General features: G+C 49.2%; 1 protein-coding gene across 1 annotated transcript in view; it reads left to right on the forward strand.

The window, feature by feature from the left end:
• The window catches only part of COTL1 (coactosin-like F-actin binding protein 1), a 40,670-nt gene that overhangs the window by 23,796 nt on the left and 2,899 nt on the right, over window positions 1-13,975 (forward strand). Inside the window, exon 3 of the mRNA XM_006762237.2 lies at window positions 2,698-2,855. Within this exon, the coding sequence (XP_006762300.1) occupies window positions 2,698-2,855 (158 nt within the window). The remainder of the gene's footprint in view (window positions 1-2,697; window positions 2,856-13,975) is intronic.

The following is a 13,975-nucleotide window of genomic DNA, read 5'->3' on the forward strand; positions in this document are numbered from 1 at the left end:
CATCCCAAATGTCCACCAACGGATGAACGGGTGACCAGATTGTGGCATATCCGTATAATGAAATATTATTGTGCGGGACTGACCACGCCACAATGTGGGTGAACTTTGGAAACATGCTGAGTGAAAGTCAGACACAAAAGGCCACATGGTGTGTGACTCCATCTGTGAGAAATGTCCGGAACAGGCCCACCCGGAGACGGGGCAGATTGGTGCTGCCGGGGGAGGGGAGGAGGGCGTGGAGTGACTGCTCCTGGGATGGGGCTTCTTTTTGGGGTGATGCAGATGTTCTGCAATAGACAGTGCTGATGACCACACAATATTGTGACTGTACTGAATTTTATGCTTTAAAATAGTCAAAATGGTGAATTTTATGCTATGGACTTTTACTTCCATAAAGAAAAAAAAAGTGAGAAGGACCAAAACATCACCTCGTTTTACAGATGAGGCAGCTGTGGCTCAGATGTCAGGGGACTACGTCAGGGTCTTTGGGGTAAGAGACAGAGGCCTCCCTCCCATGGAAATCTGCTGGACCCCTTCTTTGCTTCCCATGGCTGGATGGTCACCACATCCTGTGGATTTGGCCTGTGAAGTGTCCCTGAGACCATCCTTTCTTCTCTGTCCCCATGGCCTTGTCATCCACTCACCCCCACGGTCAGGTCCCACCATGGGTGCCCGCTGGACTTCCGTGGCAGGGGGCAGACGCACCTGAGTTATCCCGGTCCTTGGCCTCAAGTCCAGCTCTGGCATTATTAGTGTGTTACTTTGGGGGAACCCCAGGACTCCGAGCCTCATCTGTCAAACGGTGATTTGGATGTTGATGAAGCTGATGACAGTACCGCATCCCCTCTCCCCCCGCATCACTCACTGTACAGCATCGTATGAAGACCAAGTGAACTAGTAAAACAAATGTGCTTTATAAATAGAGATGCTGTGCCAGCCTGAATGGTCCTCATGATGGATGTTTCCTTTAAGAAATCAGCGTTGTGGCCTGGACTGTAGAGGCTGCGTCAGGAGCCTGGGCTGCTGAGAACTGTTTCTTAGCTTCCCTGGGACAGATGGGTTCCTATGAGACGGTGGAGTTGTTGTCTGGCAGTGCTGGGCTCCGAGGCAGTAACCAGGCAATGAACTTGATCAGCTCCACACTGTGTCTCCATGACTCTCAGCGGGCTGATGGTCTCAGTATCTCAGTGTAAACCTACACATCGTGTGGGATTCGGCAAGGAGGCACCCAGAAAGATTATAGGAAGAAAGGCACCTTGATTTAAAGACAAATAGATGAAACACCTCAAATGCATCAGCATTACCTGGGCTCCAGTTAGAAATGCAGACCCCAGGGCCCCACCTTAGGTCTGCTGCATCAGAACCTGTTTTAGCGAGATCCCCACGATTCGAATGTACACGGTTCTGGAGAAGCACAGCTCGGCACTGTCAGGGGGTCCCCGAGAGATCCCAAAGCTAACAACTGAGCCATGAAGAGCATCAGTGCTGAGCAGAGCGGCTGGTACTGATGAATAACCCAAACCAATAGCATCCCATGTGCCAGCCGTGGCCAGGTAGGGACCATAATGAGATCTCACTGATCAGTACAGTTAAAATATGAGCTATTTAGGGATTAAGCAGAACAAGAATATGTGATTTCTCAATGAAATGCACCGAATTTCAGTGGAAAACACAAAGGATCCGATTAAGTGGGGACATAAACTGTATCTAGAAATTCATTGGGCAACGTTTGGACCTGTTTTTGGTGCCATAACGGGCTGGGGAGGGGTGGCACTGGCACCTAGTGGGTGGAGGCCAAGGTGCTGCTCAACATCCTACAGTGCCCAGGGTGCCCACCACAGAGTGATCAGCCCTGAGTGCCAGGAGCGCCGAGGTGGAGCGATTCTAGTCTATCCTAGTGGGGCGTGTACACACACACGCACACACACACGCATACACACCACGCGGGACTCTAAAAACTTGAGAATACTTTGGTAGTGCAGAGCGTGGTGGTTGGGGAACTTAGCATGGTGGGCTGGAAGAGATTCTAAAGTGACGATAATGAGAAAAGTGCGGTAATGAAATGGAAATGTAGATCAATGGAACACGATAGCCCCGAGAGTCATTTTATAGAAATGAATATATAAGCTGCAACAAGCAGAACACAGCTAATGGAAGAATATTAATAATCCTTCTTCTTTTTCTTGAGAATATTAAGAATTCTTAATTGCCTACTTGTCCAGCCATAAGCTAGACATGGCCAGAGGGCCCAGGGCTGTATCCCAGGCCAACCCTCCCCCCGCCCGGTTCCCATCTCCACGTGGCTCTCCCATTCCTAGTCAAAGGCTGGGGATAAGAAGGGTTGACAAAGTTCTCCCTGAGTGAGATACAGAGCTTGAGCTTTGACTGCATGAGGGATGGGAGGGTTGCAGGTGTAGCAGCCAGAGAGGCTGGGTTCCCATCCAGCGTGGCTTCCAATGATCTCTGTGGCCTTGGGAGTGTCAGGTGACCCCTCTGAGCCTCCATTTCCTGTCTGTGAAATGGGCATCAAAGCCTGGGTGCTGTTGTCAGGATCAAATGACAGAATGTTGGCCAAGGTCAGTGTGGGGCCCCCATCGCACCAATCGGGTACACTTGTGACTTATAGCCCCTCCTCGGAGATGTGTTTTTGGGGTGTTTTAACTGAGCCCTATGCCCTCTTGTTGCTGTTGGTCGCAGATGACATCCGATTGTTCGCCTTTGTGCGCTTCACCACCGGGGACGCCATGAGCAAGAGGTCCAAGTTCGCCCTCATCACATGGATCGGCGAGAACGTCAGCGGGCTGCAGCGAGCCAAAACCGGCACAGACAAGACCCTGGTGAAGGAGGTCGTGCAGGTAATTGGCCTTGTGTTCCTTCTGGATCTGGGGGTCACACCCAGCAGGGACAGAGAGGGCAGAGTTTGGCCCCGGGTCTGTGACTTAGCTGGGACTTCAGCAAGCTGTCTCTGAACCACTGGGAAATGCTACCATTGTTCCCAGAGTGTGACTAGGAGGCAGGTAACTGCATCTGTGACCCTATCACCCACTAGCAGCATGGCGGCTGTCAGTTCACCTTTGAGGTTGGGGCAGATGGCTCGTAGAGAAGGGGCTGGACGGATGGCTGAAGTGGCGGCCACTACCCGTTTGGATCATGACTGAGCCTGGTTGACTTCCAGTGGGGGCCATGAGGACCCAAGTCATGTGTGCCCTCTCTGAACAGTGCCTGGCACACAGTAGGTACTCAATAACACTTTTTGAATGAATACATGTCATTATCAGGGCCAGCGGGGGCTTTATGATAATTTTGGTGGCTATAGAATGGCAAAGGTTCTATCAGCAATGGCACAGACTCCTAGACTGGGTAGCTGGGCACTGGCCAGGGCTGACTTATTCCCAAGTCCCTACTTGACTGAAAGGAAGCGGGGACAGGCGGGTGTGCCCTTGGTTTTGTCTCCGGGCTTCTGAGCAGTTCTGCTTGTAGAGCTCTCTATTGTAAAGTTTCTTTCCATCCTGGACATAATGAAAATTGACAGTACTGGAAACTTCCAAGGTTGGGGCTAGGGCATGGCGTCATGCTGAGAAAAGAAACTCTGGATTCCAGAAAGAAGAACGAAGGGAAGGGAGCTGACTTGAGAGAGAGCGCTCCTTACCAAAGGGTTCTGCATTTTGCAAAATGATTTCTCAGGGGTTTCTTTTTCAGATGATGAAAAGATTCTAAAATTGACTGCGGTGATGATTGTACATCTGCGAATATACCCAAAGCCATTGATTGTAAAACAAAACAAAACACACACACAAATAGGCTGCCTGCCACGTGGTCTCCTGGGTTGGCTCCTGGTACAGAAAACCTGGGGAAATGGGATGAAGTCTGGAGTTTTCGTTACAACAACGTTCCAATTCTGGCTTCTTAGTTGTGACGAGCATACAGCAACACAAGATGCTAACAATTGTGAGATTGGGGTGCAGGGTCTATGAGAACTCTCGGTACAGTCTCTTGCCACTCTTCTGTAAATAGGAAATTGTCCCAAAATAAGGCTTTTATTTAAAAAATAGTAATAAAGACAAAAATTCCTATCATTCCATTATCTCGGCCTATTTTTCCATCTTCCCTACCAGCTGTGTGGGCGAGCTCCCCACCTCTGTGCATTGATGCTGTCACAGCCTGCAAATCACGCTCTAGTTGGCTTCTTTTTTTACTTAACATAATTGCATAAATTATGCGACTGCAGAGCCTCTGTAATGGTGGCTGGCTGCCCGTTGCACAAGTGCACTGTGATGTACTAAGTGTTCCCCTGTTGTTGGCCTCTTGAGTTGTTTCCCATTTTTATTTTTATAAGGAATGTTTCAGCCAACATTTGAATACACACAGCTTCCTTCTCTCTCCCAGCGAATTGTTTCCTTGGAATACGTGTTCAGGAGGTGGGGTTCCAGAATGAACAGGCATGATGATCATTTTTAAAAGGTCCGGGTTGTCAGATGACCTTCTGAAAGCGTTCGCACCAGGCCTGGGACATAGTAAATGCTCAGTAAGTGGTTTTAATGGTTAACCGTCTTTCGGGGGCGGGGAGTCTCCTTTATGGCAGCAGAATGAAAAATGCAATGGAAGGCATGTTCCTTGGCCCACGTCTCCTGCTGACCTCTGCCGTCCACACTTAGCTCTCCTCGTCGGCCAGCCGGTGGCCAGGGGAAAAGGGAACAAGCCGGGAGAGAATGTTCGCCAGGATACGTCCAGGAGGGCAGTGCTTTGAATCTTGCAGATTGTCTTGATAAAATACAACAACACAAAGTGGATCATTTTAGCCATGCGGAAGCATACAATTCAGTGGCATAAAGAACATTTGCAGTGCTGTGTGATCGTCACCATTGTCTGGCTCCAGAACTTTTAATCACCCCTACAGCAAGCTCTGTACTCCTTAGCCTTTGGTGGAGTTCCATTTATTTATTATTAGTTTTTTAATATATTTTATTGATTTTTTTTTACAGAGAGGAAGGGAGAGGGATAGAGAGTTAGAAACATCGATGAGAGAGAAACATCAATCAGCTGCCTCTTGCACACCCCCTACTTGGGATATGCCCGCAACCAAGGTACATGCCCTTGACCAGAATCGAACCTGGGACCCTTCAGTCCGCAGGCCGACGCTCTATCCACTGAGCCAAACCTGTTAGGGCGGCTGAGTTCCTTTCAATCTAGAACTCTTCTCAGTTGGTTAAGTGGGCCAGTGAATGAGGGTGATTTGGGGAAATATGATTTTTGGGGGCGGGAACCTTCAGTTGGGAGTATTGGTTCTAATTATTTTGTTGGCAGACTCACTTACATTGCAGCAAAAAGGGAAAGTCTGGCTCTGTGGCCTGGGGAGTGCAGGGGCGGCTGGCGTTAGGTGTGGCTGGATCTGCGGCTGAGGCAGTATTTTCCTTTCTTCTCTCTTTTCTCTGGGTTGGCCTCAGGTGGCCTCTGTACAGCAGGAGAAATGGTCCAGGCACGATGGTTCTTCTGGGTCTTGAGCCCAGGGGAAGAGAGAGCCCTGGCTCCCCAGTGAAAAGAGTTCATTTCATATGGCCCCGATTGGCCCACCTTAGGTCACGTGCACATCCTGTGGGGCAGGGAGGTAGGGCTTCGTGATTGGCAGCTCTGGCCTGATTCCAGTTAAAAGGATGCTGGTTTGTAGATAAAAAGCACAGATGTCCGCTCCAGATGGGGAGCTGGGATGCGTTTGGAACTGCAGGTGCAATATAATGTTTTGGCTGTTACCTTTTGCATTTCCCCGTATGCATTTAAAAGGGTTTATTACCTGAAGCTATTATAAAACCTCACATTTATACTACGGTTGCAAATATAGCCATTTAAGTCACAGAGGGTCAGTTTTGCTGGCATAACAATTTTGGCAGTTACTAAAATCATGCTGATCCTGGCTGGTGTGTATGTTTTTCCCTTTGTTTAATGGGGACTTGGACCAGATGTCCTCTGAGTTATTCTGGATCCCATGTTCTGGGGACTGGATCACTTTCCCAGCTGCCTTTTGCCATGATTTCCACATGAAGAATAAGCGGATTGGTTTTTATTGTAACAGAAGCTCTATGCCCACACCCTTATGCTCTGTGTGAAATGGCGAGAATATAAATTGGTGTAGATAAATTGATATCTTTAGTCTCTGTCCAGAGCCAGGCCTAGAAACTGAGCCATGTCAGTGGCTGGGGGGCCAGTCGGGCTGGGCGATGGTGACTTGAGTCCTGGGAACGTGGCGAACAGATGCACACATGGCTGCTTCTACCACTGTCATCCGCACAGAAGGGCCAGGCTGGTGCCGAAGACAGTCGCCCGCCGCATCGTCCTGCACCTCTGCGGGGTTACGGGGACAGTGCAGTGGCCACTGTTCAAGACCTGCCTGCTCCAGGCCCGGCCGTCTTGATTGGGAGCCAGCCATGATGCCCTGCAGGATGGCTTTATTCGCATGATCTTTTTATTTTTTTTATTTTATTTTTTTAATTTTATTTTAATTTAATTTTATTTTTAACATTATTTGAATGTCCATGGGGCCAAGTAACTGGAGGGCCTGTGTCAGCTTTCAGTGTTGGGGAAAGAGAAGAGCAGAGTATTTCCTCCAAGAAGCAGTGGAGGCAGGAGGATGGGCATTTCGGTGATGGGGTGCAGTGGTCAGTTTAGCGTGTGTTCTGATGGCGTCTACACCCCAGGAGCAGGGTCGGCTTAAATTCCGGACGTCAGCCCACCCCCCCAGGGCCAGATGCACCCAACACTCCTCCAGTAGGGTCACTTTTGTGTGCCAGTGTGGTAATATTAATATCAATAGTTGTGTTCCTATGCTGTGCCTGACACTTTGAAGGACTTTCCACGTATTAAATCATTTATTCTTCACAACCAGGCCGGTTCTGTCATTATCCCCATTTCACAGATGAGGAGCCTGGGGCCTGGGAGAGTGGAGTCACTTGCTCCAGGTCCCAGCGCTTGGACATGGTGGGGCTCTGCCTGGAGCCCAGACTCGTTCCAAAGCCCCAACTTGATCATCTCACCTTATTACACGTTTCCTCAAGTCCTCCCGCACCAAGTAAAATGTTCTGAGGCCACATGCATGTTGGAAACTCTACTTTTGTAGACTCACATGGCACACGAGAGGCTCTGAGAAGTGCTGCAGGAAACAAGCCTTTTATATTTATTTTTAAATTTCCTGCTTCTCAGTTTTTCGTGATGGTTGAGCCTTTTTAAAGTAGCTCAGTGTTTTGTTTTGTTTTTTGGTGTGTTTTTTTTATGCTGCTGTGTCAAATAGAAAAGTTAATGGGTGTAGGGGGAGTGATGCCCACGTTGATATTCCAGCTCCATCAACTGTGCTTGAGGACCTTGGGCAAGTAACTTTACCTCGAGAATCTGTTCTCACTTATGCAAAAGAGAATGTAAATTTTCACAGAGCTGTTGGAAGGACGGAAGAAAAGCAATCCCCGTGAAAAGAGTTTCTCTATTTTGGTAGCGGGTGAACTCCTATTCATCCTTCAAAACCTCAATTCTTGACCCGCCCAGTCTACCAGCCTCAGTCAGAATTAATAACTTTTTTAATCCAGATTCCACGAATTGTAAATTATAGATGTCTTTAGAAAGTAATCTTGAGGGCAGGCACTATGGCCACTTTATTATGTACTAAACACACAGCAGGGGCTACAAACAACAACCACACACACACACACACACACACGAATAAATGGAGCTCTTCACATAGGCTCTAGTCTAGACTGTATATTCCTAGGATAGAGGGCTAGTACATCTTCAATAAATGCACTTTGGGCTGAATTAAATTGTGGGAGCTGGTTCCATTCAGGGAGGGACATGGGGTTGATTGGAATTTCCAGAGGCTCTGCTTTTGTTTCAGTAGCAAGCAGAGGTGAGCACTGGTTGGTGAGCTGGGAGAATCTTCACGCCTCCATTTACTGAGATTTATGGGCTGCTGCTCCCCCTTGCAAAGCATCAGTTGTCGCCCAGCACGTGGGGACCATCCATAGGCGCCTCACTGCTCTCCCGAGGGTTTCAGCTAGTTGTGTTTATGCTCCTTCAACCCCGCAGTTCATGGAAAGGCCCTTATTCTCCACAGAACCAGAGAGGGCCTTTGTGTTGGTGCATGTCACCTGGGCCTGGGCTCAGGCAGTGGGGCGCTCTGGTGCTCGTGCCATATATTTGAAACACAAACCACCTGATGACAAACACAGAGCCCCTCCAAGGTAGAGCAGGTGTCGTGTGTGGAGGACCAGGCTTATTCGTCACGACCCACGTGCTGCTGCGACCCCCAACGTACAGAGGAAACCAAGGTTTGGAGGGACGAGTCCTGAGGCCAAGGGGGCTGTTGAATGAGAAGCCTGACGGTGGGGAACGGCGACCTCTTTAACGTGGGATGTGGGCACTCACAGCCCTGCAGCCAGCTCTGCTCCAGAGCTCTTTTTACCGAGCTCGCTGAAAATTTGGGATGATAATATCTAACTCAAAGAATTGTAAAAACTAAACAAGATACTGTATATAATAAGTGTCTGATGTATATAAAGTGTTCAGTGTGGGTACTATTATTTATTCAATTTTTGGTGAAAGTGAAAACAGTCGGGTATTTACCGACAGTGAACATCTGTGAGTATGAGTTGTATTTTTTTTTAAAAAAAATCTGTTGAGTTATTCCTTTGGGAAAACTTCCCCAAGGTGAGTATGGCTGAGGAACAAGAAATGCTAGGTACAATTTTGACCGGGCAGAAATTAAAAGACTAAACTTGGATTTAATCTTGCTTGTCAGCTGATGAATAGCAGGGGCGAGTTGGAGCTCTGGGTTAAGAAGGATTCTGAGGTTAGTCTAATCTCAGTGGGAAAAGTGCAGGATTGATTTGTGATGTCTGCCAGAGATATGGAGGAGAGAGCTAAGTGTGTTCCACACCTTCTTGCCATCCCTGATGTAGACGGAGCCATCGTCAGAATCAGGCAGAGTGGAGTCAGGGCTTCTATAAATGTCAGTGGTCAGGAAAGCCGGGGTCAGATTCCAAGTCCCCCAAATGCTGAAGAGGTGGGTGGCCCTGCAGGGGTGAGGATTCAAGGCGTAGGACCGGCTGCCCCTATTAGCTGTGGGCCCAAACCTGTCCGCAGCATCCTTCAGGATGTCATCCCTCCTGTCCTCCCTCTGCATGGACGGCTATCCCGTGTCCATCAGAAATGTGGTGCGTGCCTCTCTCTTGTCCTTTGTTCTCTCGAAGTTGGGCCTCGTCATTCCTGAACTGTGATGGTGACACGGATGCCTTTGTTACGGAATCTGTCAGACATGAGACCACTCTGTCTTGATGTTTGTTTCTCGCTTTTCTGTGATGATTCATGCCTTTTGTAAGAACCTGTTCTTTCTGAGTGAATTACACCTCGCTGGAAGGATTTTTTGAAACCTCGGTCTTTGAAGCAGTTTTGAGAGGTTGTAGGAGGGACGTGTAGGAGGCCCAGGAGGGGTTGGCACCTGAGTGCCCAGCAGGTTTGGTGCTGTGCCCTTTCATCCGGCTCATCCGTGTTCCAGCTGCTGGAGACCGCCTGCTGTCCCTCAGCACGCCCCGGTCATTGTTTATAATTAATCTTTGCCCACTCGGGGAAGAGATATATTATTGTGGTCAGCATGTGTCTCGTCCACCCCCTGCTCCATCTCTCACAAGTGGGAGAAGAGATTCTTTCCCCCGCACTATTTTGCAAGCGTTTAGGACAGGGCCTGCAGCTAGCACACAGCTTCCTCTTTATGAAAACGAAACTCTGATCCCAAAGTTGACTTTTCTGTGCCAGTTTTCTCCATTGCTCCTTGCAGTCTGGTGTCCAAATTGGAGCTTTGTCCCATGTGATCTTGGTGCAAATCCATGGATGACTGGTGGGAAAAGGGCCAGGAAAACCTGTTGTCCAGCCCTCTTCATTCACGGAGATGGAAACCAGGGCCCAGAGCCATTGGCTGCTTCCTTCCAGGTGTTTTAAGAACCCCCTGGTTCTCTTCTTCTGCTCTCAGAGATACCCCCTAAGTAACTGAATTTTGACTTTACAGGGCTTGAAAGAGTATCTGACGTGTAATAGGTGTTCAGTAAGCACGTGTTTGCTGGGAGGATGACGTGCATGAGCTCACATTGCCTTGGATACAGTGAAGGTCGCGTCTCCTACCTGGCCCTGCTTTGTAGAAATGTGCATTGCTGAAATCACAGACTTACCTGCCCACGACTCCCGCTCATTTTTATTCCTAGGCCTTCCCCCACATTCTCTGCATAGGTTAGCCATCCACGTAGACCTAAGGTTCCGGGTAGAAGGCCCGACAGTTCTGCCCAGCAGGCCTCCGCCCTGTGCTTCCATGCTTCACCCTGTGCCCACCCAGCTGGATTGCCATCTTCTCTCTGCACGGGCAAGGCGATGGCAGTGTCACGGTCTTGGTTATTCTGAGGATTCCCCAGTCCTCCCATCATTAAACAATAAATGGTGGGGGTGGGGAAATCAGTGTGGGGTGAGAGAAGAGGAACCAGCCACTCCCCGTGCCTTTATTTGAGTGTTTCAGAAAACTCCTTCATATCTCAGACTCCCCTAACAATCTTGAGAATAAAGATGAACTTAGGATCATTTAAAATATCATCTAATCATCCGTGAGCACTTACTCTGCACGGGGAACACTCATGGGGTGTCCACGCCCTTTGCACGCTCATCAGATCTTCACAGCAGCCCTAGGTTGTGGGTCTTCTTATTGTCCCCATTTGCAGATGAGGAGCCTCAGGCTCAGGGCAGTCAGTCGGGCTGCTGGAGATGCACACGGACAGCTCTCCCTATTTGTATTTGGCCCAAACCTACTCCCAGCATGCTCTAGGACTGGAGCCGGGGCTTAAACTCAGGCAGCTGGGAGCCATTAAAAAAATGAGATGAATGCTAGCCAGGTTTCTCAGTGGCTTGAGCATTGGCCTTTGGACTGAAGGGTTGAGGGTTTAGCTCCGGTCAAGGGCACGTACCTCTGTTTCAGACTCGATCCCCAGGCCCAGTCGGGGTGCAGGCGGGAGGCAGCCAATTGATGTGTTTCTCTCACATCGATGTTTCTCTCTCTGTCTCTCCCTCTCTCTTCGACTCTCTCTAAAAGATCAATGGAAAAATATCCTCAGGTGAGAATGAACAGACCACATAAAAAAGAGATGATTTAAAACAAAGGATAGGGAAATATTGATGCACTTTTTGAACCAGCTTTGCAAATAGATTCTTGACTATATGTAGATCCCGGTTCCTAACCCCAGTCTTCTCTAGAGCTGCCTTCCTCAGAAGCAGACTGACACCTGTCCACGACTTTGAAGCGCAGCACAGGTGCACTTGAGGAACAAAATGTGTCCTGAACTTGGCTGATGTGCGTTTCCAAACCACCTTGGAGTCCCATTGAGCTGGATGGGGATTCTTCCTTCGACAAGTCCTGCTGTGGCAGAAAAGGGAGAGACCCCGGTGCCTGGGAGCTGTGAGCCAGGGGCAGCATTCCTGGACATGACAGAGATCTTTCTAGAACCACAGGGGTCAGTGTCCCCGGACAGGCACATGTTGCTGAGAGTGTCTGACATAGGGTTTAGGCAGCTTTGACATGCTGCCGCGGAGGGCAGGACAGTCTGGAGCAGCCCAGGAGGGGGGCTGCAGGGGAGAGAGGACCCGAGAGAGACCAAGGCCAGGACCTGGGTCCCCACCCAGAGGCTGCCGTGTGCCCCGGGGGGAACTGATGCACCTCTGAGTCCCCATTGCTTCTCTAGCAAATGAGGGGGTGCATGTCAGGGTTTCAGAGGCTCTTTCTGCCCCATCCCTTCCCTTCTTTTTGTTAAACAAGGTATAACCTACATAGAGGAAAACGCACAAATCTCAGGTGTACAGATTGCTAAATTTTCGAATTTTCAAGTTTTGAATTTTTGTGCATCCCCGTGAAACCACCGCCCAGGTCTAGTCCTGGAACATTTCCAGCCCCCGAGGGGCCCCTCCTCGCCCACGCAGTCAGCTCCAGAGCTTTAGGGTTAATGTTCTTCCAGGCTCTTCTGGTCTGTCTAGACCTGCACTGTCACCAGCCACCTGTAGCTGCTGAGCACTTGAGTGTTGGCTTGTCGCCATGGGCCGCACGTGTCCAGTACCACCAGCCTTGTGAGACAGCGTGGAGGAAAGAATGTAGCCCACCTGCTTACTGCCTTTGTACTTGGGGCACATGTTCACATAGCAACACTGAATATACAGGGTTAGATAAAACGCTAGTGCAGTTAATGCCATCTATTTCTCTCTCGCTTTTCTCAAAGGGGCCACTAGAGAATTTGAAATTCCCTCTGTGTTAGTGTTGTCCCGGGACCTGGCAGTCCCCTTCCTAGTAGGGAACTGCCTCCCGGAGCAGGGCCCTGTATCTGCCCCAGCAGCCATTGGTGACCCTGGGAGAGTGCCGGGGACAGGGACACAGTGTGAGGTGTGAGTGCGGTGGGGCGGCCGTGCTCTGAGCAGACATGTCCTTGTGGTTTTCTGCGCAGTTAAGTCCGTGCAGGCTCCTTCCGGTCTCGGCCTTGCCTCCAGGCTGGGGTCTGGCTGCCCACAGCGCCCACTGTGCTCGTGTTAAAGCCCACGGGGAAGCCCACGCCTGGGCTGCCGGGTCTCCCCTGCCAAGTCCGAGTGCGCGTTCTGCTGGAATTGGAGCGGGGAGAGGGTCTGTTTGAGTTGGGTTTAGGTCGACTCAGACCTTTCAGGGACTTTTTCCAGAGTCCACATCCCGAAGGGAAGAACCGTCTCCCCTTTGAGGTCTCTGGGGGTGCGTGACCATCTGTGTGTATTCGGGGGAGGCCTGTGAGGCCTACGGGGACCACCTCCTGCCTGCCCTTCGGGTGCATGAGGTTGCTTTTCTATGTACTTTTGTTTGGTAAAATAAGTTTTTGCTAATCTTTTGATTTTAAACATGTCTCTGATATGTAGCATAGGGTTTGGGGTTGCTTTTTTTTTTGTAGCTTGAGACAACCTTTTTTACTAGGCAATTTTGTTCATTTACATTTATTGTTATGTTTTTATTAGATTCTGTTATCCTGTTTTGTTCCTTATTTTGGCCATAATTTGATATACTTGTGGCTTTAGGTTGGGCTGTGTTCTCTGTAGATTTCTTAGCCCTTATCAAACAAACTTCTTTTGAACCTGAATCTTGTAATGGCTAACAGACACAAGCAGGAGTGTTGGCGTTGCTTTAGATTGCCATATATAGCTATCACCGAGCTGCCAGACTTTGAACTTCCTTCTACAGGCACCTTGGGCTGCTGGCTTCCTTCTCCTGGGCCTGCCCTCTGCCCCTCCCCCACGCCGCTGGGGCTCAGGGTTGAGAAACACATTCATTCTCAGTTCCCCTTTCTGGCTCCTACATCCAGCTCATGTGTTCACTCATACTGATGACATACCCAGACCCCGAGCAGCACAGTAGGGAATAGAGAGGATATTTAGTCATCCCTGGGATAGTTACACAATCTCTCCAAGCCCAACTTGCTGGTCTCATCATAAGTGAGAAAATGTGTGAGGCCGTGCCTGGCACATACTAGTTGCTTGATAAATATTAACCTCCCCCTTCTCCCTCCCTGTTCGTATTCTTGGTGGCTTGACCTGGCAAACAGTTTGTGTTTATACTGTAAAACTTGACCTTGAGTGCTCGCCTGGTTTAGCCATTCTTCTTGGAGGTGTAGTGACTTATTTTTGCATTCGTGTATTCTTTTAATTGAAGTAAAATTAATCACTTTAAAACATATAATTCAGTGGCATTTAGTACATTCACAGTGTTGTGCAACCACCACCTCTATCTGGTTCCAAAACATTTTCATCATCCCCCCACCCCCCCAAAACCTCAGACCCATTAGCAGTCACCCACTATTCCCTGTCCAGCCCCTGGCAGCCACTCATCCACTTTCTGTCTCTGGATTTGCCTTTTATGGACATTTTATATAAATGGAATTCTGTAACATGTGGTCTTTCATGT

The sequence above is a fragment of the Myotis davidii genome, unplaced genomic scaffold, assembly GCF_000327345.1.
Source record: "Myotis davidii unplaced genomic scaffold, ASM32734v1 scaffold77, whole genome shotgun sequence".
NCBI lineage: Eukaryota > Metazoa > Chordata > Mammalia > Chiroptera > Vespertilionidae > Myotis > Myotis davidii.